At 39.1% G+C, this 27,496-nt stretch overlaps 1 protein-coding gene across 1 annotated transcript; it reads right to left on the bottom strand.

Moving 5' to 3' along the window:
- Window positions 1-599: 599 nt before the first annotated feature.
- Window positions 600-21,090, bottom strand: LOC124271007 (sodium- and chloride-dependent glycine transporter 1-like). The gene is made up of 9 exons (XM_046706070.1): window positions 21,043-21,090; window positions 20,713-20,812; window positions 20,414-20,524; window positions 8,114-8,233; window positions 5,135-5,432; window positions 3,746-3,878; window positions 3,470-3,604; window positions 868-971; window positions 600-741 (listed from the first exon to the last, which is right to left on the bottom strand). Exons 1-9 carry the CDS (start codon window positions 21,088-21,090, stop codon window positions 600-602), a joined length of 1,191 nt encoding a protein of 396 aa, XP_046562026.1.
- Between the last annotated feature and the right edge of the window lie 6,406 nt (window positions 21,091-27,496).

The following is a 27,496-nucleotide window of genomic DNA, read 5'->3' as shown; positions in this document are numbered from 1 at the left end:
TCTTTTCTGACTCAGTATATATCAGTATATCTTTCATATATGGGTCATACTAATAAATATATCAGAGTCAGACGCCTATGGGCACAAATAATATTCTTTCCATGGCGTGACCTTTGATGTACGTAATTGGTGTTCGTTGCTAAAGAACAATATTCGTGATTGCCAAAATCCCCTCCGATATGCAGTTAGATGTCGGGATGGGAAGTCTGTCTTCCACATGCACTAGGCTGTTGTGTTTGGGCGTTTGAATCAAACATGGTGCTGGTGTGTTTCAGCATCCTTGCTTTTCGCTGTTTTTAACAATGTTTCATTTCACTCAAACTGAACGAATATTGAATCAGTTGCTTCACTGCATGTTCCAACATGTCGTTTAAAGTGCCTATTATGCACACACAAAATTGCTTTTACCTTAGAGTATAAATGACCTCACCACGTTTCAGTTTATATACGACTATCAAGTAATTACCAGTAGATTACCAGTAATTGACTGTAGATCACATGCCAGGGACCAGTGGTACTTTTGCTACTTGCATGCACCCTTGCTAGATTTGCATCATTTCCTCAGGTTTCATTGCAGATTATAAATGGCCAAGAAATGATTAGAAATGATCAATACCTGATGACTGAAATGCCTCCACAGTCACACCACGTTGGTAGGCAACGTGACCCATGATAGCGAAGAAGGCAAAACCAATATATACGGATGTCAAAGCAACAGCCGCCACTAAAGTCACAGCGTCCCTAGAAGAAACGCATTACATTTAAATATTGCATGTGATATGCTATGTTATATATATGACACAATTTTCACATTATCATAAACGTCTTTAATAAATCCATGAAATTAACGTTAAACACAATGTCTACCTGAAGCAATTATTGTTGAATTTGTTGTGCCCTGCCATAGTTGGAAGACACCCAAACGCAATTCCGACTGTAAGCAGGGCAAAATTACAGGCCTCAATCCAAATCTGCAAATGGAGATGAGTATTGATGACAACTGAATTTACAAGACAAAAACGAAAAGTTCTTCTTCAGTTGAAAGATTATGCATTATCAGTATGTATTCCTTTCGTGGATAGTTTCCTTTACAACAGAACGTCATACAACGAAAGAATTATAAGTAATGCATTTTATCCTTGAACATTTAAGTTCTGATGATTTTATGCTGTTGGCAGTCCGCAAAGCCAAATCTCACTGTATCGTATTATGTTTAGGAATCCATAGGAAGGAGAGCCTATCCTGTCCCATCGGCGGTACCGCTGAAAACACTTACGTTTTTGTCACTGAGTAATATATAGGTTCTCCTATACTGAGATATTAATCATGCAACTCCTTACCGAATTTTCATGACGTTCATTGCAATCGTGGGAAAAAGAAGAGGCTCGACTGCAACTCAAAATTATCAAATGTAAACACCAAACGCTTGAGCTGTTTGAATATTGCTCGACATGAAGATAAATTTGAAGGCTGGAAATTTGAAATCATCCCTCTTGCCATACAGTCTTGTGATTATTTTCTGTTACTCTAAATGTCTATGCATAGACTTAAATATCAAACACATGAATGGGTCTTACTATTGTAAGTTCAGGTGCGTATATTAGTGGATAAGCATTGGGTATTTGATGGTTGATGAAAAATATGACTGACTGACTGAGTTTGGTTTTACGCCGCTTTTAGCAATATTCCAGCAACATCACGGCGGGGAACACCAGAAATGGGCTTCACACATTGTGCCCATGTTGGGATTCGAACCCGGTTCTTCGGCGTGACGAGCCAACGCTTTAACCACTAGGCTACCCCATCGCCCCACTACCCCTTAAGCTAAAGTTAAACTTTTTGCTCAAATTACCTGGTTTTGATTTTGCCAGCTCGAGCTGAGATTCATATGCATAAAGAAACTGCAAGGAGGGGAACACAGTTGTAGACGCTTACTTCTTGTCTAAATGTTTTGCTCTGAATCGTATCACTGAGCACTTCACGTAATGTTTTCTCATTCAACTTCAGATGATATCCAACCGTCATGCATTGCCCCCAATCTCTGAAGATAGCCTCTTATATGGAAAGGTTTCAGTACAAATTTAAAAAACCCAAATGATTACTTTCTGGAATTGTAAACATACACGAACGTACTTTGAGAATCCATTTTGTATTAAATCCAGTTGTCTCAAAAACCTGTTAATAGTATTGGTGTCCTTGTTTGATACTGATAGTAATGTTTGAGACAGTGAATGAATCCAGCAACATATCTCTCTGTGTACAGATCTTGTCAGCTTAACACAAAGTGGCCTCAGTTGTCAAACCTTAAAGGTCACATGTAACCAAAAAATCAAACATAATTAAAACACAATTATCACTTATTCATGACACATAATATACATTGCTGGGTATGAAAAAACATATAAACAAAATTATAAGCGTACAATCGCAAATCAAAAGTGCAATATTGTGTACTTGGGTTTACTTCCCAAGAAACGAAGCGGCCGGGATACCGAACCCAGTCAGAGCGGGTGGGTGTGCACTCAAGTGTAACTGCTGGTTCATTTGCTCACGCCCTCACGGCTCATTGTGTGTGTATATATAGAGATGTTGGGTTTTGTAAATACATGCTCATTTTTGGTGTATAACATTTTGCAATCAACAGACATCATAACATGTCATGTGTTCAAGTATCACACCTGCCTGTCTGTGTCATTACATAATGTGACAGAGACCGAACTCGGGCCATAAATCAATGCGTTTTGTTTATGGTGTATAGCCTGATTGGTGTTAAGTTCAAATTGCATGTGGTTATCGCAGTTGTGTATTGAATATTGTCATTAGCAGACACGCAGGCAGACACACAGGTGTCAATAAAACAAGACATTGAGTTTTGTCTGTGACAACGACATATCTATATCACAGTTAGAAATTCTGTCAACGCTAAATAATGACATTGCTTTTAAGTATCGAACTGAGAAAGTGACTCGGTAAGAAGAACGTGTGGTGAAATAGACAAATGAAATTATATAAACAGTTTATTTACTGTCATTACATATAAAAAGCTCGCTCCTGTGAGATATCAACAAAACATTAGGAAAATAGCTCACACCAAAGTCTTCACCGAGTATTCACCGGACAGCCCGCTTCCAAGTTGCGCGAACCTATTTCACTGCGCACGTGCTATGAGCGCAGCCCAGCTGTTGAAACCAGTTTCCCCGCGAAAAGTCGGGGAAAAATTAGTGAAACGTTTGAACTCCGATTTCGCGCGGCTTTTTTCATCGCGTTATTTTTCAACTTTATAAGTTGAATTTGCATTTTTGATGATTTGTTTCGGTTAGTCCATACCGAAAGGTATCAGAATCTGCACAGTTGTGTATTACGTTGCATGTGACCTTTAACTGACATAGTTTTACTTTGATATTCGACTGTATATTTCATAGTAGGTCGATAGTGTGGAGCAGGGCTCCTTTAATTTCTTTATCTTCACCTTTGGATCCAACAGCCTCTCAAAATGTGGATAAATGAAGAAATATATGCCGTCAGCAGAACCCGGAAGTAGACAGCCCCTGATGAGGAAGACAGCAATAAGGATGTAAGGAACGCCCACGGTAACGTACACCACCTGTTACAATAGAAACACATGATAAAACTGAAGTTGATAATAGGAGCACATGTATGCTGGATCATGATCACTGAAGTTGTCCTAAACGTCAAAGACCTCGTTTAACAATTCATAGCGCAATAAATAACATCGTTTCTTTACCTTTCCTGAAACCTTTATCCCTTGGAATAGACATACGAACGCCAGGATGTATGTGATAAAGAGACAACCAACTAGGGGCCACCGTATACTACCGAGATCTTCCAGACCGTCGCTAATCTGTAAGACCTTTAACCTGTTGAAAACAGAGGTAATGTACTCTTTGAGGTATTTGGCGATATTTGAGATGTGACTCAGAGATAGAACGAGCAGTAATGAACAATTACTAAACATCCACTGTGTGCTTTGAACTCACAAGAAAGCATTGAGGTTTATCATTTAAGTGCTGTGATAATGGGAAATTAGGATAATTCTGACTTTTGATTGATTCCTCAACTACAGTTTTCTAAAGGCTGCAAATGGCATTCTATCACTCTGTTTGAACATAAAGGAGTAACATATACATGAAATAATCAGAGATTCAATTACATAACATAACAGTTTGCATTTGTCAATGTGTTTGGTTATATCTATTTATTTCATGTATGCACTACACACGCTTATTTGCGTAACTGATAACAAAATGACAACGTTAGAGAACAACCTTTCTAGATCCTCCACCAGAACAAATATAGCGCAAAAGAGAACTGAGCTAAGGGTCCACTCAGTCAGTGATGTGTTCACTCGGAATTTTGTCTATCTGCTTCCCAGCTACTGTGTAGTTTTCAGAACCTTTTTCAAAATATTACGCTCTAACATCTTACATGTATGTGGAAAAGTAGACGATTCACAGCAGTGTCATCTGACTCACATTGATCATAAATTGATATATCAGTATGAAACATGTATTCTAAAAAAAGATCATTTAATATGAACTTGAAGTAACTGTTTAACATCATTTCAGTATCAACGGTGCTCTTAATGCCCAAACAAAATGTTGACTAATACTGTATCGGTCTTATGTACGCTCATGAAAACTTTATAAAAATACTTCTCTTATGGACCCGTGAAGAGCCGGGGTAGAATAGGTCTTCAACAACCCATGCTTGCCACGAAAGGCGACTATGCTTGTCGTAAGAGGCGACTAACGGGATTGGGTGGTCAGGCTCGCTGGCTTGGTTGACACATGTCATCAGTTCCCAATTGCGCATATCGATGCTCATGCTGTTGATCACTGGATTGTTTGGTCCAGCCTCGATTATTTTCAGACCGCTGCCATATAGCTGGGGTATTGCCGAGTGCGGCGTAAAACTAAAGTCACTCAGTCACTCACTTCTCTTATATGGCATCCAGTTTCACATTTTAGCTGAAAAAGAATGCCCCCTTACAATTCCGTAGAGACGTTTCCGATTTTCTCATTGAAAATGGAACAATGAAATGTGTATTAAGCACATCTTCCACCTGGTGTCCAGAACACACATCGTGAATGAAGGACGTAGTATACCATCTTACTTCCAGAATTCTTCAGCTGCTGTCATTCCCGTCAAATCGATGGTCCTATTAGCCACGGCAGAAGAGTTGTGAATGAACATCGCTGCATTGGCAATTGAATCATTTGTGGCGTTGGCAGCTGCGTCATCGACGACATTGGTGTACGATATACACGATGGCGTGTTCCATATGTTGTCACAGGTACTCCAGGGAATATTGGGAAAGAAGGAGTGGTAGAAGTAGTAGATTAACCAGGCAAACAGAGCAGAATAGTAGGTGCTGTAGAATATGCTGATGAGGACGCCCCCTATTCCCATACCTGGATAACACAGATGGTAGTCAGAGCAATACACAAGGGCATGTATTCTTCAAATACACGTGAGTTAGTGCGTCAAAATTTAAAGTCTCCTAACAGTATTTCAGGCATATCCTACGGACATGTCTTGCCAAAAAATCAGGCTTCATTGTACCTCAAAAGTTGAAAACTGGAATTTTAGAAGAGACACGTGCCTTTATTTCCAGTTCATGGAGGTAAATTGATTTACCGGAATAAGCAATTAGTCATTGTGTGCGACATCCTTGATATACCCTGAAATTCCCATTCCCCAAAATCACATTGATGATACATTAACTACACACATGCACTGTAGCCTTTGAAGGGTGAAGAAAGTTTTAGATTAAATATTATATAGTAAAGATGTATAACATCTCAGTGCGAGTGAATCGGAGCTGGGCAAGAATATGGCATAGTATCCGATAAACCTAGTTCAAAGTATCAATGTTCCACAACGGACAATTACAGTCCAAGAAATAAGTGATGTGCGTGAAATCCCGTATAAATATTCTTAAGATTGTGCGCTATTTACCAGTACATATGCCATGTGACACCTGTGCCAGATACAGTTGTGAGCTTGTTACATCAGTGTTTCTTTTGTAACAGGGAATAAGTCTTTGGAAATCTGGGATGATATACTGACCAAACAAGTTTAGTTATCGTGAACAGTTTTTTCTAGTGAGGACCGAGCACACAATATAAAACTGTATTCACAATGCTTAACGTTTTTAAGCTCAGTGTATGCAATGGATGGCTCTGGGAATATCTTAAATATTGAACAACCGTGTCACATATTTTCCCGGAACCATCGTTTTCTGCCATCTGAACATTAATGTATCGATCTAAACATGAAATGATGGTTCTGTTTCAAAGGTTTCTTGTATTGCAAATGCGGGAAAGGAAATTATTGGAGGGGACTTGGGTATTTGATCACGGATATACTTGGAGTATGAATTAGACCTCCGTATCAAATCCCTAAATTTTGCAATTCAGGCAGATATTACGAATCGTACGCACAAAGAAAACCGAGAAGCGGTGAACATTTGGCGGCCATGGTGACGCCTTCATATATCACAAATGTCTTTTATTTTAATTTTACACAATGATAAATTAACTAAACGTATGTATAGTTTTACCTTTAAACGGTGGGCACAGTTTCCATACATTGATTGGTCCGCTCTGGGAGAACTGACCTATCACAGTCTCCAGAAACACACAGGGGACTGAGCCGATGATCAAGAAAACAGTCAGCGGTATCAGGAATGCGCCTTCAAGACGTGAGTATATAATTAACAAAATGCAACAAGAGCAATACATTTCCAGCTAAATGTATCACAAGCTTGGATGTAAGCAATAAATATCCAGCGAAATGTAGAACAAACTGACAGGCCTAAATGGGACACAAGGTGGCGACTCCACACCTCTAGCCCCCGTCCCACTAGCCCCCTTTTGTTACAAGCTACAAATTAATCCCTCTAGCCCCTCTCCTGGCTGTTCTGTTGGCTGTACTCACTCCCCTGTCACTATTTCTGGTTAGGTCAGGTGTTGGTGCTCGTTAGGTACCAGTACTTGGTATAGATAATAGAGAATCACGACTCAGGTATGAATCAAGATTTCTTTCACAAGGAAAAGTTGCAAAAGCTGTACTTTGCTGAATTCACAACCAACACCTACCCGAACGAGCTTAGTAGCAGTTAATCCAGTTACAGGGGAGTGAGTACAGCTGATTAGCTAAGTAGTGGCTTGTAACAACATGGGGCTAGGGGGACGGGGCCTAGAGGAATGATGCCATGGTGGCAACCCAAATCAGTCAAAAGATATCTATCAGGTATTCAAGCTGTCCTTCCAGATCTACTGTTTTCTACTTGAAATACCAAATATTCCAACTGAAAGTGAAAAGAAGAAAATAAAAGTACAGTTATCGTTAACCATGAATACTGATGATTATGGCCATTTGATACTTTTTACAAAAATGTTGATAAATACGAAAGCCTAATTGTGCCACTTTTGGAGCACATTATATTTTTATATTAAATATATTTTCTAAACCAACATTTTTCGGCATTTGAATTGTTTACATTTCCATTCTTTTTTGATACGATATTTCTTTGATTATGTTTTTACTTTGCTTATATCTTCTTAATTTCAACTTTCTCGTTATTTCCGGATTATTTTCAAAACTCGAAATTTCGAATGTGTCCTTGTTGCAATTGTATTTTCCTTATTTCAGTTATACTCTCTAAGTTATACGGTTTCTTCTTAGCGGTATTTCAAGTACAGTGTACATTTCAATAACTGACACGTTGACGTTTTCTCTGGTTAGCTGAATTTATTCCGCGTTATTTCAATATAATTGTCGTCACATAAAGTGTTTTACATACTTTTAGAAATTCGAAATAATGAGTTTTGTCGTGTTACTTCAATTATTTTCTCGAAATTTATTACGTCCGTTTTAATAATGATTTCTGCTACCATACTGGGACCATTCATAGGCACCAAAAAGTGCGACCTTCTCATGGAATAATTCTTTTCAAATACGAATATGAATTAGCAAAGATACTTACATGAATATCGACAAACATATGTAAGATCAAAAGGTAACATATCGTAAACAGTAGACAGTAGTCCCTTCCCATTGCTTGACCTGGTTCTAGATCTATACAAACCTCCTCCGTTTCTCATACACATGTATGGAAACTTCCACATGCTTCCCACTCCAATTGAGTAGCCAAGAAGTGTCATCATGTAATCCACGTGGGAACCCCACTTCTCGTGCTCCATTTCAGCTGGAAAAGACACAAAAAATAACAGCTACACATCTGGACATACACAGGTATAAACAACGGCGATTTGCGATTGTGAAAGGGCTGAGAATGCTGCTGAAATACAGCAGTGTGCTTCGTATTTTTCCCACCGTTAGTAGTGTCATCCTTAGAGACGGCTGTTGAGCAGCACATAGCTTTTAGACACAATCAATAATCCTTTTTACAAAATAAACTGGCTGACTGACTGAGCAAAATTCCAGCAATATCATGGAGGGGGAAACCAGAAATGGGCTTCACACATTGTGCCCATGTGGGGAATCGAACCCGGATCTTCGGCGTGACGAGCCAACGCTTTAACCACTAGGCTACACATAAAATAAACAGCTGGGATGTTGGAAGACATCAATTGTACCACCACACACTCCGTAAATGTCATACATGTATACATGTTACCGTTGCTTCATATATAGCTAGAAGGATAGGAGGCTCAACGAATCAGATGCAGGATTCATACACATGCGTATATATCTGATGTCTGTAAGGTAACATCACGTTTGGATTCATGGTCATGAACAGGATAGATGTCTGGAAATAAATCTATGGTTAGATTAGATGTGCGACAGCATATGACAGCTAATACAAACGACCATAAAGGAAAGGTTAATAGTGAGAATGGAGAAGATACACACTGATTCGTTGATAAGGACAATCAGATGTGGCGTGTACAGAATTATTCACGAAGTTAGGTAATTCATCTTGTTGGAGGTAAACATTTCTTACATTGGACCTCGGCGGCTGTCTTGACCTACACTTAGGTAATTGAAGACATGGAAACACGGATGCACACTGTGAGTGAATATGTATAAACAGCAAATATTAACGTATGTAAAGAGATCATCTGTCAACTACACTATACGCATGAGAGTCTCGGATAAGGTTTGACCGTGCACTCTGTTGTTAGTATTGTAGACGGACAGACCCGTATTCACATATTTACCATCTGGTATATAAACAAAAGCATACTTCTTTGTAAATTGTCATTGAAAATGTTTGTGGTAAATAGATATTGATAAAATTTGAGTGGTGCATGTACTGTTAATGCAGACTCAACCTCCTGCACAAGGAAATTTAAACTGACGTGGCATCTTCACCAAAGTTAAGAAACTAAAAACATGAAAATGAAGAAATGCTAATATATGTTCCTATTTCAAACAGGATGACCGCCTCCGTGGTGTAGTGGTTAGAGCATCCGCCCAGAGAGCGGAAGGTCGCGGGTTCGATCCCCGACCGCGTCATACGAAAAGAGGGGAAAATATGGTACTTGTTGGTTCCTGCCTGGCGCTCGGCATTAATGGGTACAACAAGGACTGGTCGGCTCGGAGTCAGTATAATGTGTCTGAGTTGGGTATTCATGCTTCACTGCGGCATTGTATCTCAGTGGGCTAGCACTATAAAACCAGCTTAAGTCTGGGCTAGTACAAGCAGGCGCACATACACATACACACCCATGCACGTTGTCATATGAGCGAAATATTCTCAAGCACGACGTAAAACCCAATTTCACCTCACCTCACCTCAAACAGAATGAGAGCCATGCCACATATATATTTATCCAAAGCGTGTCGGAATGCTTAGGGCATAGAACGTGTCGCATACTTATGAACGCTTTTGTCCACTTTGAAAAAACCCAGTTTGCTCTAAGTTCATAACCGCAATCTACCATGTGTAAAAGCATATTGTCCCATAAATTTTGTTTGAATCAAAACAACTCTAAATTGTAATGGATTCATTTGTGTGATTGGCCCTGAGTTGGTTAATTCAGGGGTTTAGTCCTCCTAGTTACAGCGTCTTCTCATGAAGCAGACCTTTTGGGTGCAAGTTTACATCCTGTAACTTTGTATGTTGTGATAGTTGTACTGCAATATGCTCGTCTCCAGACTCTATGCCTGCCGTCCGCGAATCTGAGGGTAAACCTGGATTCATCGCTAAAGACGACTCGATTCCAGTCTCTCTGGGGCCATCGGAGGTGACGTTGGGCCCACAGCAGACGTTGACGTTGATGAAACGGCGTCAATATTGGCCCACGATATGGACGTCGAGAATAGAGATTGGCAGCCCGCAACCGATTTCGAATGGTCTGTGAGGACAGTCGACCTCTAAACATCTCAGCCCTGGTTCGTGTAGCCGGCAGAAATCTGTCACGTAGGTGACGTAGGACGAGTTGACGGTCGCATACTTATGAACGCTTTTGTCCACTTTGAAAAAACCCAGTTTGCTCTAAGTTCATAACCGCAATCTACCATGTGTAAAAGCATATTGTCCCGTAAATTTTGTTTGAATCAAAACAACTCTAAGTTGTAATGGATTCATTTGTGTGATTGGCCCTGAGTTGGTTAATTCGGGGTTTAGTCCTCCTAGTTACAGCGTCTTCTCATGAAGCAGACCTTTTGGGTGCAAGGTTACATCCTGTGACTTTGTATGTTGTGATAGTTGTACTGCAATATGCTATTTATTAGGGCTCCTTGCCTAAAGGGCATTATACCTATTGTAATCGTTCGGATTATCACTATTCATTATTCCGCCGTATTTTGTACCAAACATAACTCCTAGACCAAAGTTAAGAAACCCCTTAAATATCACCAAGGTGCCAAAAGTGCTGAAGTTGTTTGCGCAGAAAGGCTCTAGGCTGAATACCAAAGGGCAGTTAATTCAAAACTAATTCAAAACTTTCCATTTTCAAAGCAATAATCTCCGAAACTGCACGTATAATGACAACCTAATTTCTGGTATCCGGAATCCGATTTCCCTCATTTTAAGTGCAGGACCCACGGGGCTAACAGGCGCCGTTTGGCAGCTACATCTCTTTACCATATTTTCGAACAGTTGTCCGAGTATTTCGCTCCGAAAATGCGCTGAGCCCGTTTTCGTCGTAAGAGGCGACTAACGGGATCGGGTGGTCAGGCTCGCTGACTTGGTTGACACAAGTCATCGGTTCCCAATGGCGCAGATCGATGCTCATGCTGTTGATCACTGGATTGTCTGGTCCAGACTCGATTGATAACAGACCGCCGCCATATAGATGGAATATGAGCCAAAAATTGAACATGGAGCCCTACATAGCAGTTCCGGAAAGATATATAATTGTTATAATTCCCCCAGAAGACTTTGGCAGAGAAATGGCAGTGGCTGGGTAAATATATGGAATCACAATGACAGTTGCATAAATGTGTATTACACGTCATTTACGAGAAAGCAAGAAACTGCCACATCTGCAGCACCAATTATCTTGTATTATTATGATGATATATGAATATATTCATATTGCAATACATGTGTACCTGTTCTCATCGTGGATGGTACGTCAGTACAAACTAATACCCAGTTCTGATAAATAGCTTCCATTTGACGTAAAGGACAAAACATATCTGAAAAAGAAAACCCACATGAATCGACAACTGGAAATCCGTGATTATACCATGTGCATTATGCATTCCGTTAAAATCTTGACGTGATACACTATGATTAATTCCTATAATTTAATTGCTTGATTGCAATATGTAGACAGTTCTGGAGGGTACCACAGGGTAATCCAACACTGTGGGTCTTACCACTACATTCTGACATCTGCGGAGAATCTTACAGTTCCTGTCTTTATTGCTACGATCACTGCTTTTGCAGTATACTGCCTTTGCGCTTATACTGCCACTGTAATACCTTTGAAGTGATTTGCCTTAATTTGCAAATTTAGGTGATGCAATTCGTCGCCTGAAAACCAGAGTGTTCTAAGGCCACTTTTGACAAAATGAGAGTTATTATGCTCGGGGTAGGTTTTAGAGCATAAACTATTACTCTAGCAACTTTTTACAGTGCTATCTAGCTTAAAACGTGATTTTTCAAACTCAAACTTTGTTCTATCTCCATGAAAATCACATGTTGGTAATTTTCGAGTGTTCTAAGTTGTCAATTGACCAATGAGCAAGCACAATTTGATCACGTGACATTGAGATTTATCAATTTTGAAGTGATTGTCATCATGGAAATGGAACATTTTAACTCTGTTCTTATTTCTGCTTTATTTAATTAAATATAGTTCTTATGAAAATAAAACGGGTTTAAACGACAAAAATACAACCTGGTTAAAAAGAAATAACAATCAAATATCGATATAATAATAATAAAGCTGAGTTCTAGCTGTGTATTTTGACACTTAGAATACTTTGGTTTTGAGAAAAATCACGATTTTCCTTGGTCAAGTGTCCTATCTCCAATCATTTTTCGTGAATTCCTTATTTATTTCAATAGATTGAGCATATAATTTTCTGATACTGTTTTACATATCACATGCATGTGCAAAATTTGAAAGAATTCGATTGAAAAGTTCAGAATATATTGTTGTCCTAAACTTCAAGATCGAATTTCTCGAAAATAGTTTTTAGTGACTTAGTACACTCTGGTTTTCACTGGAGCGAAGCTGTCTGCATGGAAGATATGGTTTGAACAGTTCTTTGAGATAGGCCGGAGCAGTGCCTAGTATGCACTGGTAGACAAGGGTTAAAACTTTAAAGTTCACTATAGCTTAGGGTAATCCAACACTGTGCGTCTTACCACTACATTCTGACATCTGAGGTGAATATTACTGTTCCTGTGTTTATTGCTACGACCACTGCTTTTTTAGTATACTGCCTTTGCGCTTATACTGCCACTGTAATAGCTTTGAAGTGAAGTGCATTAATTTGCAAATTTAGGTGATACAATTACTAAATAATATTGTTTGTTGTGTTTTGGTCTCACACGAAGTTCTTTACGGTTTGTTTTCGGGTTAATTTTCGGTTTCAGTTTGAAAATCAACAGTTAACAATATGCATGCTGAATCAGCAGTGTATGTACAATACACATCTGTTACGGCTGTATATATTTTACTTCTTTTCTGTTTATACATTTAATGTTATGGACATTGTTAGCTGACGTCCACCTGACAAAGGTTCCAGTTGTTAGGTGATTGATTGATGAGACTGGCAAATACATTCTCCCGTCTGGTTGGAAAAGCATGTAATAAATGCATACAGCTAGGCGTCCACATAACCCTCAATATATATACTGAGTCAAAAAAGAAACTTCACATTCTTTCTTCAGGGCACTATAAAAGAACAAGAGATGGTAAGATGGTTAAATTGTTATTATTTCATTGCTGAGATCTGTGTGATGTACTCGATACACTGACAGTGCCATAATCAGTTCCATTAGGCTACACCGCCCTTCCAAAACATGGGTATACAAAATGTCAAGTCACAAGAATAAAAATGCGAAATTTCTCAGTTCAATATCGTGTATGGCCGCTCCGCGCATTCACCACTGCCAAACACCGTCTCCTCATCGACTGCCTGATGCTTGTGAACATATGGTTGGGGATTCTGCGCCATTGCTCTTGCAAGGCAGCGCCAAGTTCCTGCAAATTCTGAGGTTGGTTCCTAAGACCACGAAGCCTTCTCCCAAGTGCATCCCAAACGTGCTCTATTGGATTAAGGTCAGGGGACCTCGATGGCCAGTCCATGACGTTGATTCCAGCGTTTTGAAGGGAATTTCGTGTCAACATCGCGGTATGCGGCCGAGCATTATCATGCTGGAACTGATGGGGTGAGCACCTGGTCGCGGTAAGCAGCAGCTGTGAGGTTTCCACGGCTGACCAGAAGTCGGGAATGGTTGTTCCCGCAGAAAGCACCCCACCCCATGCAACTTCCGCCCCCGAATCTGTCGACTTCCTGTACACAACATTGGGCATACCGTTCACGACGTCGTCTCCAGACTCTATGCCTGCCGTCCGCGAATCTGAGGGTAAACCTGGATTCATCGCTAAAGACGACTCGATTCCAGTCGACGTTGATGAAACGGCGTCAATATTGGCCCACGATATGGACGTCGAGAATGGGGATTGGCAGCCCGCAACCGATTTCGAATGGTCTGTGAGGACAGTCGACCTCTAAACATCTCAGCCCTGGTTCGTGTAGCCGGCAGAAATCTGTCACGTAGGTGACGTAGGACGATTTGACGGTCTTCTGCTCGTGACGTCACACGTGGACGACCCGACCTTGGGCGATCAGAAGTGGTGCCAGTTTGTTGTAGATGACCTCGCAAGTACACAGCACGACGGCTGCATCCCATTGCTCTTGCGACGTCAATAACTGATCTTCCCGCTTGCAACATGCCAACGGCACGTTCACGTTGCACATTTGACAATCGTGGCATTTCAAGTACCGTTCGAACTGTGGTTTAAAAGTGTTTTTTCAATTCTTGAGGCCAATGCAAACACGTGCATATGAAGAAAACTTCGATGCGAAGATGCGAAGATCACGTGATTGACTGCACGTGCACAACCTGATTTGGCACTAACGTCATTTGCACGACGAATGGATGGGTTTGAGTGGGTTTTGCTAACGTTTTTCTAGAGTCGAAAGATAGGGATCCCATTTCGGATACATAGATGTATCATCAGAGAAGAATTATTCATTATTTTTCAAATTACATTTTGTGAAGTTTCTTTTTTGACTCAGTATATATAGAAAATGCAATAATTGTTCATATATATTTATAACGTATTACTACCTCTGGTCTGGGAAGCATGTAACTCCAGAGCAAATTTTGTAAAGATTGTGTGTCCTCTTTAGAAAAAAAGATATTTCATTCGGTCAATGAAGTGTGATGAATTGCATAATTTGAATTTTGAGAAAACTAGTGCACAATGTGATTGTTCAATTTAGTTCTCTTTTATTCAAACTTCCTTTTAGATTACTCATTTTAAATCATCCTTGGCATTGTCAGTTTCTGACTCAGTATATGTTACATGTATTTTGTAAGTGTATTGCATGGTTTCTGTTTAGATAATATTGTACAGGGATGGGGCATGCAAGGGTATATATTTGGACGTTTTGGGGTATAATGGATCCTCAGGAAGCTTCTAGTACACAAGACCGCCTCCGTGGTGTAGTGGTTAGAGCGTCCGCCCGGAGAGTGGAAAGGTCGCGGGTTCGATCCCCGACCGCGTCATGCCAAAATACGTTGAAATATGGTACTTGTTGGTCCCTGTCGGCATTAATGGGTACAACAAGGACTGGTCGGCTCGGAGTCAGGATACTGTGTCTGAGTTGGGTATTCATGCTTCACTGCGGCATGGTATCTCAGTGGGCTAGCACTATAAAACTAGCTTCAGTCTTGGCTAGTACAAGCAGCCGAACATACACATACACACGCATGCACGTCGTCGAGCGAAATATTCTCAAGCACGACGTAAAACCCAATTTCACCTCACCTCTAGTATACAAAGAATAAGACCATAAAAAGAGCAAGCATATATCTCTATTCGTCTCACATTACCCCAAGCGAGAAGGTAGATACTTAACGTCACATCGACAATATTTCAGCCATATCGTGACGAGAACGAATTTGACATTGATAAGCAATACGTGTACAATATAGAACCTGTCGTCATCGCACAGTAAAACAAATAGACAGAATTAACACTAGCATGTAAAATTAAAACTAATAGTACTATTCGGACAACACGTAATATAAAAACAGGCTATATATCGCCAACATCACATCAAATCCTCGGGGAAACAATCTTTGATTACACCCTGGAATCAAATGTCAGGTAATCTGACACAACGTAAGGTGAAGGGTTTCAACAGGGTCCACAATAAGTAAACTGAGGCTAATGATAATATTTACATTACATGAAGTGTCGAGGGTATGATGCCTATTTCTAAGAAGCAATATTCATATATCCGTTCAAAGACGTCTAAGATTAGGGAAATGAAACAACCACTTAGAGCATCAATCCGACTCCGAATCCATGTTTAAATACAATGTGTTCTAATAGTCTTTGTTTAAGACAGTTTATTTGCAAAAACAGCTCAGATGGGGAGGACCTCAGTTTTAAGGACTATCATTTGAGGAAAGCTGTTTACAACATTATTTATTGTATGGCATGGGATACAATGAACGTTCACTGTAGGAAAACCAAGTTCTATGGATAGTCAACTTCTGTATTGCAATGAGTGCGACGGTTCGGTGTAGGTACTACCACCGTTATCAAGCAAGTGATACCAGTTTTAGTACCTACCCCGAAACGTCGCACTCATTGCAATAAAGAAGTTGACTGTCCATAGAACTTGGTTTTCCTTCATCTATACAACTTCTAAAATGCCTCTCAAAGAAACGTTAACTGTAAGCAAGGACATAATATGAATTTGGCCTGCGTTTATTTATCTCTGGGACCATTATCATCGTACAGAGCTGTGTACTTTTAAGTATATACACTTACACTCGAACATCATTCTCGTTGAGGAATGACACACTTGCTTAAGGCAGTTACATTCCTGTACTGCGTAAACAAGGATGCGTAGGTTCGTTACCACATGAAGACGTTACTCTGTATATTGCTGACCGATAACTGGTCACTTGTAGTCAACCTACTTGTTAATCGCACTTTAATCTCGTACAGTGGGTTTGCCATACGTACACAACATCTACCATCTTATACAGTTTTGTTTAATATGAGGTAAATAACGTTAGGGAATTTGTTGCATGACAGGGATATTTATGATCAATGTCAACAATCAGATGGTTTTAGGACGACTCGTATGCAGCTGGTGTAGTTAATGATGTCACTGTAACCAATATCGTGCTACACCTCTGTCAAGGTCACGTAGGTAGGTATCAACAATTGAAAAATATCACTACTACACCACTATTTATCTGCCTCTATTTTCAAATCTGGTGAAGACATTAAATAACACAGCATTGAAGCATGCTGCATATGAGAAACAAACCTAGACTGGATGGAAAACCACAGGCAGATACGACAGTAGCCCCTTCACGGCCTTTTCACTTATCTGTTAAACAATCTTTAAACTAAGAATATGGTTCGTATTAAATACGAAGGTACATGTCATTGAGATTAATGTTAAAAGAGACAACAAAATCATTACCATAGTCATAAGAAATACCTACCAGAAACAGAGGTATGTGTGTCACTATGTAAGCAGTAAAAACTATACACTTGTTCACAGCAGATGCAAATCACAATTATCATTCTTAGTGTCAACAAAATTAGCAAATGCGTTGTTGATAATGATAATAATATCATGCTCAAAGCACTAGATTTTCTCGTACGTCCTTACATTGATAGGTTCATTTGCACGAAGCCTTAATTAGAGACGACAAAACATTACCAAAAAACAACCATATGAAATCACTACCAAAACCAGAGCTAGAAGTTATAAGCATGTATAGACGCGGTGGGGTAGCTTTCACGCCGAAGACCCGGGTTTTATTCCAGACATGGGTACAATGTGTGAAGTCCATTGCTGGTGTCACCCGCCGTGATATTGCTGGAATATTGCTAAAAGCGGCGTAAAACTGCATTACTATTAGCATGTGATTACGTAAAAGCACTTATATCTCTACACTTTTTCATAGCAGACGCAAATTACAATTATGTAATCAGTTCATCAAAATGAGCACTTGAGTTAACTTCTTATTATTATCAGTTGTGTTAAGCCCATTTCTAGTGTCCCCCGCCGTGATATTGCTGGAATATTGCTAAAAGCGGCGTAAAACTAAACTCAGTCAGTCAACAAGTATTATTATCAGTAAAATCAATAGTGACTTTTCCATGCTCAATATCGTGCTCAAGCACTGGATTGTGCCACTGGATTTTCTGGTACGCCGTTACATTGAGAGGCCTGTTTACACGTAACCGTGACATGATAGGAAAATTGCTAAAAAGTGTCAGAAAAAAAAGTGTTATTGTTTAACATGGCCAAAGGATGGTCAGAAAACCCGTGTTGAAAAGTAGTAGGAGCACTCGTAAAATAGTCACTTGCCACTTAACAGCAATCACATATTGTTTTCTGATCAGCTGAATACAAATTAATTTGTTTACAACATGTATATGCTCAGTGTATACGCTTTCAAATTTATAGATATGCTTTGTATGTTCATGTGATCTATGGGACGCATGACTGCTTGCACTGAAGATCAATGAAACTTATGAAAACACCCATTATAGGTAGCCAGCCTCAAGCATATCCTTTGAAACAGAGAAAAACGCCCTCAAGTAACCATTGTACATTGTTTTCGAAATACCAGAGGATGTTCGAAGTAGCTCGATCTATAAGAATTACGAACATTCTATGAATATTCTGAAAACAGTGTGATGATCAAATGTAGCTACCACATGCATGAGAGCAGAGCCTTGCCGTTAACGCTAACAATATCCTTTGTATGTTTTGATGATCTCTTTGGCACAAGGCTTCTTGGTTTGGGTGACATGAACGAAGCATAAGCAATTTTGCATCCATTTAAGCTGAGGATTAAGGATAAATAATATCGTTACCGATAATGACTTCGAGATCAACGACAATGATTGAAATGTGAAAAGGACAGTGCATAATCTTTGCAAGAGTATTTCATCTTAAATGAATATCCCTTTAGTAGGTACTATCTTGGTAATAGACATGAAGAACTTCTACAAGCAAATGAAAAACCATCGAGATTCCATGGTGTGTGTGTGTGTGTGTGTGTGTGTGTGTGTGTGTCTGTGTGTGTCAGGCGGTCACCCTTGTGGTGAATCAAATACGGCCATAATGTTGATAAACCAGTAATCTGGGATTCGAACCTACGATCACACATCATGCAGCGCATTAACTTTGTAGCAGACCCATGCCCTTACCTCCCATGCCGTCGTGAAAACATGTAGCCTCTGCATACTGCAATTCATGACCACTAAATAACCACTAATATAAATACTGCGTAACGTAACTGTGCGATCAGCATTGAAATTATTGTTGTTGTGCAATATTATTGTTTTAATGGATAATATATTACAGGCTTTTCTCAATATGGCAACTACGGAAATACTATTTCCCAGCAACTGTAATAAAAAACAACAACACCAAAATGCGATGTGCCCTTTATACGAAAGGGGTATAAAATGAGTTGGAACTATAGCATCAATTCCGTGGTGTTTTCAGATGACGAAGATAATCCCCAGTGTATGTTAGGTTCCAGCGACTTCTGTATTTTCTGGAGAAAAAGGAAAGAAAAGGAAATGTAAACTCACGGACGAAAGAAACGTCACCAAAATGATTTTTTTAAATATCTTTTATCGTACACTTAGTGATTATTCATATCTGTGGTTCACACTTTCATCATTCGGAATGTTGTTAATCCATTAATTTTCCACATATGATTGTTAAATTTCCTAAATCTGAGTTTCTTGTTTTGTGACATGTTAAAAAAGCGAGGCCACGTTTCTGTCGTCCGTGAGGTTAGTATATCACAATTTACCCGACGACAATAACTAGAATATGAACAACGAAATGCACAAAAAGCATTAACAAACCAGCCAAATTAGAGCATAAAAGATGTTACCAGTAGCCCAAACAAGATAGGACAAAATGAGGCATATAGCTGATTATCATATTATTAATATAATAGATATTATTACATTTATGGTATTATAATAACGTATGACACTTTCAAATGTGGGGGACCGGGTTGTAATTTGCCAGGAGTAATAGACCGGTGGATATTTCACCAGGAAAAGAGATATTAGCCTGGACCCCTTTTGACATCCGGTAAAGTTAAGTCAGTCATAGGCAATTGGGAAACAACTTGGTGTTGACATGTCCTGAAATCAAGCATGTAAGTATTACATGTGAGCATTTAAGCCCGGTTACTGTTTTCAACAAGTCTCTCTATACACGGCTCTCAATGGCGTTACCTCTCTGATTGTATTTCCTTCTGTTTTGTACACCATGCAGAAGAAGACAACAGGCAATGGTAAGAGTGAACCAAAAGATATCATCCATCCAAGTCCCGTGGCCCATGTAGGGTAGATGTAGTCTCCGTAGTTAGGGGGTCGGTAAGAGTACAGGGAGTAGCAGAAGATGGTCTGTAAGAAGGATGATTCCGGGTATGACGAAATATTTGTGGTGGTGTGTTGTGCACTTTGAAATGAAGGCTAAAGGGAACACACGCAACTCAACCAGTGTAGTCGAGAAATGCATTTCTATGTATACATACATGGACTTATCATCTCACAACAACATGGAAACACTCCATCCCTACAACATATAGACTCGCCAACAATGACATTCACACAGCGACATAAACTTTGAAACATCTAGATGGGCCACTTACCAGAAGGAATCCTGGGCTGATGAACTTCAGGCTGAAGGTCATGACCCTTGGGACAGTCTTCCCGCACATTAATTTGATGACTCTCTGCAGTCTTAAAACAAATAACCGACTCTGAAAGTACACGGATATCGGCAGAGTGCATAATCTCATAACCTGCAATATCCTATATGAGGCAGCTCAAAACGATCTCTTATTCAGTTGATTCCTTGGGCACCGAAGGAATATTGTCGTTTAGAGTTATTCTCTGTATGTGTTCATTTTAATTGAGGCTCATTTTTAGTTAGTAACAAGATGCTTACCATAGATCCAGCTGACCACAACGCATTCCAACATGCCAAAAACTGCTACTGAGGGGAAGAACGCATACCAGTCCACCAGTGTAAGCATGTACATTCCCCCCTGTCATAAAACAGTTTCAACATTATAGAGTTTGTGTTTTTATCAGGCGAGTGAGGCGTTAAGCAGACAAACACTCATATTTTAGAAGGATTTGTACAATCAACTGATTTGTTGACGTTGAGAGGGATTTGTTTTTCTAATATTGTGAAAGTTAGATATCACACCTCATGAATTCTTGTTGCATTTCTCTGTACACTCTTAAGTATTTTTGGACTGTTCGTGATATATACCTGGGTCATGTAGAGAAGACTGAGTAGGAGACATGGCACCAGGATCATCAGGATGATCACCCAACGTCGGCGTGCTAGGCTTGGAAACTTATCTAATAATGCTGTTACTGCGATCTCATAGCATGGCAACTGTATGGAAATGGGTTTCCAACTTATATATCGATTATATATATATTATTTTGGTAGTATTCTTAACACAGCAACCACCATCTAGTCGTATATCCAGTTTCTTCGATTTTAAAGATGGATATCTAATCGACATGTACGTAAAAACTTGAACGTCTCATGCCTGTGAGATTTATTGTTTGAAGCAAGACATTAAGTATGGGCCACTTGGAGCGTCTGCATATATCAAAATTTGAATATCATTGTGAAGTTTAAAAGTAAAGTTCTGAAACTTGCTGGACTTGATGAAATTTCTCACACTTATCGCGTTACTGTATTGTACATGCAGGTTTGGACTTCATATCATTACCAACATTATGAGAATGAGAAAAACATGTTTTTATTGCCAAGTTCATTAGAATGTTTTATATATCAGGAAATCTTTGATCAGCGATGACAGCTGCGCGCATTTTGCAACGCTTTGTCTACATCTACTGGTACAGCTTGGAATCAATACTTGCTTATATTCATGCTTTAAAAAAAAATGACTCATAAAACGTCTGAAATAAGCCTCTTGGCATATGTCCAAGGCATAAACTGACAATGAAAATGAAATCTGAGGAGAACCTTTTTCTTCTAATGGTTTTTACTTATTTACTTCTTTCTTGAATTAAGCTATTAATTTCGGACCTATACGTTACCAGAGAGTCGAGTCCTAGTGTTAGCAAATTTAAGAAGGTCAAGACCGACCACAACTGAGGCAAGGGGAGTGACACCACGGCTTCTGGATATGCGATGAATCCAAGGTTGTATCCTGTTTTAATTAAAACACAATTCCATTCATCAAAACGGAGGACGTTGATGTTCATACATACATTTCCCCTCGGCGGTTTTACCTCGTATTAATGCTGACAGATATATACTATCCAGATGCTACCGAAACACATGGAAATTGTCTTGCTTTTATGATTGTCCACTAGCGGCTGATGTGTGAAACGAAGTAATTTGAACTGGTACATATGTTTAAATGGCGCTGATGTTGTCAAACGTGTTTGAGCTGTGGTAGATCATCAACGAGACAGTTGGTGACATTTTAATTTCCTATAAATGGTCGTGCATTGTATCAAGAAATAAACAAGGACACAGGCGATTTCCATCAACATACTGCTTTGGTGTTGCCTCATTCGTATTCATCGCAGTATATTTAGAAACGATCAATGAATAAAATAACTGGAAACAAGGAAATCAAGGAAATACCTGAGTATTGGAACGAATCTACAGTCACACCACGCAGATGAGCAACGTGACCCATGATAGCAAAGAAGGCAAACCCGACGTATACAGATGTCAGTGTAATCACGGCTGCTAGAGTCAAAGCGTCCCTACAAGAAAACGTCACATTAGATCATTTTGCCTTGTTGATCAGTTTTCATGTGTTATACAGAAGATAAATCATGGACATCTCGAACACTACCTTGTCTCTACCTCCCGATTGTTAGTCATAAGAGTTCATGGTTCATGAAGGGAATCTGTTGGTTGAGGGCAACCGTCCCAGTCATTTGCCTAACTTACAATTTTAAATAAGCCTAACTAAACCCACACGACGTTTCATGTTAAGCCCTACTTGGTCATTTGTAACCACAATTCCGCTCAAGATATATAGCCAGGTTCTTGGTTCTGTATTTTGTGTAAATAAAATCAGACAATCATAAACTACTATTCGTCTTTTAACCAAAGATAGTGACCCTTTGTACAGTTTGGTAATGTTGATCTCCGAATAAGGTCCTGACATACCGTAAGTAGCGATAGGTATCCGAATCAGATCTGCTGTAGTGTAAAGCCCCTGTTGTCTGCTTCTTGGATACATGGTGAAATTTGACATTGTCATTGGTGACCGTCGATGACAGGTGGGAAGCAAGGGTTCTGTTGTAATGTAAAAACTATCACCCGTCTCCCTGGTGGATTTATAAAAGCAATCTCTCAATCGTTATTCTACCACATTGAGGTAGCGTCAACGTCTATGTTAAAGACTACTACGTAATACATCACAGGTAAGTGGTATGATACAGAATGGGACTATAGTAAGCTTGTGACCCGTAAACGCTACAGAAACTCTAAAAGTCCATATTAACATTTAAGCAGCTTTGTAATAGATAGTCACATGATACAAGCGTTCTTCGTTTACGAAAGAGGAGATCCATATCTTAGAGAGGTCGTTTGATGACAGTAAATGGTTTTTGAAGCATTTAAAGATATACAAAGTTAAAGTTCACATATTTTGTACGAATATTTTAACTTTGTGTTTCATATTCTAGTTCTTTCGATCAAACAGAAATCCACCATGAGTAAGAGTCAAAGATTACAGAACAAGATATATTGATTGGTATAAAATCATTCGTAATGGTAGACCACAAGTTATGTGAACTTTATGCCTTGCATGCACGTTATTATTCATTGGATATATATTATTCATGCGGATTTTCACGTAATAGTATAATACGTATAGTGATTTCCTACAAATATGACCCTCAAGATGATCCTAATAACTAGAAGGGGGTAATTGTAAAAAGGATATTCAGAAATATATTTGCAACAATGATTAACTGTATATTCAACACAAGGGCAGAAAATAATAACTTAACATACAAAGAACAAACGATTTTAAAAAGGCCTGGATATGCAACAACAGGCAAATTGTTCACACTTCCAACTTGCCTACAAAACTATTTGAGCAAACGTAGTAAAAAACAACGTTTGTTCTTTTCTGTAGATGCAAATATACTTATGCATGTTTTCCAACAATGTGGTCTACCAATTAAAATGTTGAATATGAATTAGCCTATGTATTCGTCTGTAACTGTATGTATACAGTGCAACGCTGGTTTTAATTAGTGTTTCGTTTCCCTCTGGAGTAAAACAGGGTTGTGTTTTAAGCCCAATATTATTTAATCTTTTTTATTAATATGATGGCTGCTGACATTCACGAGATGAGGACAATTATTCTCTGATTTACATGAACTGTTTAAACTAATGTTTGCTGATGATGTTATATTTTTTGTGATCGAGTAAGATGCCTATTTGTCAGCAAAGTGGTTTAATATCAACCTTACGAACAACAGTAATTGTTTTTCGTAAAGGGAGTAGTCTAAACAGTATATCAAATGGTGTCATCGTAACGAAATTGTAGACGTTTCAGAGTATAAGTACCTTGGACTATTGACAGATCCATCTTTACATTTAACAAGAGCAGTATCATATATTTTGGTCATGTTAAAAGGTTTCACTCGTAATATTTTTAGACATATTTCATTCAAAATATACATCCATTCTTCTTTGTGGATGCGAATTATGGGGGCATCTCAGATTAGAGGTGGTAGAGGGGGTTCAGTTTCTTGCAGGTAAATATTTTCTTACATGCAGATACTTTACGCTATGGGCAGTATGAGCACATACATGGCAAGAATAGAACGTTATGTACATGATAGATTCAATTGTATAAACATCAACCTTCCTTCATATATTTGGCTGAATTTGACCAAAGCCATTCTTTTGACGTTTTTATGCTTGTTGTTTTAAGCTGCACTCGGTAGCATTCAAGCTAAGTGACAACTATTCGAATCACGATCAGACAATACACGATTGGACATTTTGATTCAAGAAAGCGTCTACTTTTCTTTCATATTTCAAACAAGGTGCGAGTGACGATGATCTTCGACCGGTCGAAAAAATCGGGGGTGCTTATTGTGGGAACTCGCTGCAGAGCTTAAGATTTAGATAGTCTGCACGAGATGTTATTCACTGTGTAGTTTGTTCCAAGTGTAATACATTTATGTGTGGATAGTCAGATATTTATTCTTAAGGGTACTGCAGGGTACTGCAACCCTATCGGCCTTTTATGTATATTACGACCCAGGGAATTTTCTAGAGTCATTACATTAGGTATATCGTGGAGCTCACTCTTGCCTCTAATCTCACGTTTATCTCAAGTTACAAGAAAACCAGCAATTGTGAAGAAAACAGTCTGTGGATACTCACCCTATTTTCGAAACTTGACCATGGTTACACTGTGGTGAACATTACCATCTGTGTCAAATTACTGTTATCACTGTTTGGTAATTATACTGACTGAATTTGTACCGCAATTATATTTTTGTAATACCATTCTGATACCTTTGAAGCTATTTATAATAGTTAGAATACAATTGTTAACAATATCACAATGCTTTGTTGTATGTTGGTTTCACAGCAATACCTTTGTGGATGTATTTCCGGTGAACAGTCAGTTTCGACTTGAGTGAACATAATCCGCCAGAAGGTAATGCTAACCGACTTAATGATTCGAGATCACATGAGATCAAACAATTCATGTGACAGTGCATGGCAGTGGGGAAAGCTATTCGTGTATAGGCTGGGACAGGCATATTACAAATCTGTTTTGTCCTTTTCGGTTTGTTCTTTCAACAAAACGAACTGACCTACCTATCCCGATATGCATTCAACTGGCCCATCGTCTTTACTAGTTGTGCATACCCATGAATGTCCGGAATAGAATATTGATCTTCCATAACCCATGCTTGTCGTAAGAGGCGACTAACGGAAACTGGTGGTCAGGCTCGTTGACACATGTCATCGGTTCCCAATTGCGCAGATCGATGCTCATGCTGTTGCTCCCTGGATTGTCTGGTCCAGACTCAATTATTTACAGACCGCCGCCATATAGCTTGAAAACTAAACTCACTCACTCACTTGTAGTGCATGTGCTGCTAAAGGGGACTCAAGATCCTAAACAAGGCAATTTAAACCGACATGACAAATTCTTCACCATAGTTAAGACACTTAAAATCACTTCATATCCTCTAAAAAAGTTTATTAATATAAGCATGATTCTATGCGCTTGGAACGTATGACGTGTCACATACTCATGAACACGTTTATCCAGTTTTCAATGTGTTATCACCAACAGGGTGGTAAAAGGCATTTCCCGTAAACTGTATCGATACATTTATAAATTGTAAATCTATAATCGACGTGTATTATCACATATTCCACTGAATGTACATTTGTCCAAGGATGGTTGAAATATTTTCTAAATCCGAAACAGAAGACAATCAGTTTAAAATATCTACCGATAGCGATTCGAGGCTTAAACAATGTATGTATGGAAAGGCTTTTGACGGTTCTATTAACATCAATTAAGATTTCGAGTCCTTGTCATAATTACTTTTGGAAGTTTAAACGTTATTTTACGTATGTAATTTTACGATTTCATGTATTCAAGGTAAATATGTCCAAACATAAATATCCAGTGTTGATTCGTAAAGCTAGATGCATGGTCTGACAACAGCACCACACAGCTGTGACGTTTGGTTTTTTACTGCAGACAAATTCGATCAAAACAAATTTCCAGCTGAGTAAATACATTGAATACAATCGCAATGACAGATGCATTAATGTGCATTTACGTGAAAGCAAGACCCTTTTACATCTGTTGCCATTATTATCAAATAGATTAGTATAGAACAATGGCTTTATCCACATTTCTATATTATGCACTGCATGTGTAGATGTTCATATCAAGCATGCTGGAATATATAAACTCATTGCTAAAGAATACCCAGTTCTGACAACCGCCAAAAAGATGGAATATTACTGAGTGCGGCGTTAAACAATAAACAAGTTCAGTATAAGATGAGCGCTCACGCGGGAGAACAGATCTTTCAGATTTGTTGCATCATCATGTGAGTCCCTTGCAGACGATAAGTCCATGCATTCAAGCAGGATATGCTTGATGGTGAAGACCTCATCGCAGAGACACACATGGGGGCTCCATCCCCATCCGTTTTCAGCAGATAGTCTTGAGTAAACCGACTGTGGTCAATACGACATCGTCGTAAAATTACCTCATCGCGTCTTGACTGACAACCCAAGTAGGTATAACCAATTGTTGGCTTCAATTCATACAGTGTATTTCTTCCTACTTGAGTGTCCCATCTTTTTTGCATGAGGTCCCGAGTATAGCTTTTGATAGTGGGTTTGAAATCACTGTACGGGATCAGCAGTGAAGATAAGGGCTTGTCAAGAGCTGCTTTTGCTACAGCATCGGCTTTTGTGTTACCTGCTATGCCGACGTGACCCGGCAACCAGCAGAGGACGATGCCACATTGGCCAGTAGAGAGGTCGTTGTAAAGTTCAAAATGTCCAGAATGGTTGGGTGACTTGAAATAATATTTTGAAGTGCTTGAAGGCAAGATAATGAATCTGTGAAAACAATGAAGTTTTTGGAATGATTCTGCTGTTTAATATAGGTCAAAGCTTAAAAGATAGCTTTGGCCTCGGCAGGAAAAATGGA

Source organism: Haliotis rubra, unplaced genomic scaffold, assembly GCF_003918875.1.
Source record: "Haliotis rubra isolate DU_JTF1 unplaced genomic scaffold, ASM391887v1 Scf1566, whole genome shotgun sequence".
NCBI classification, from domain to species: domain Eukaryota; kingdom Metazoa; phylum Mollusca; class Gastropoda; order Lepetellida; family Haliotidae; genus Haliotis; species Haliotis rubra.
Note: the sequence above shows the minus strand (reverse complement) of the source record. Positions and strands in the feature narration are given on the sequence as shown.

Excerpts from the sequence above, each read along its gene's own strand:
- LOC124271007 (XM_046706070.1), bottom strand. The coding sequence starts at position 21,090 with ATGATCCTGGTGCCATGTCTCCTACTCAGTCTTCTCTACATGACCCAG. Across the intron at positions 972-3,469 it reads AGAGGCTGTTGGATCCAAAG|ATTTGGATTGAGGCCTGTAA; the intron begins GTGAAGATAAAG and ends CTCCATTTGCAG. Across the intron at positions 742-867 it reads TTCAACAATAATTGCTTCAG|GGACGCTGTGACTTTAGTGG; the intron begins GTAGACATTGTG and ends CGTTTCTTCTAG.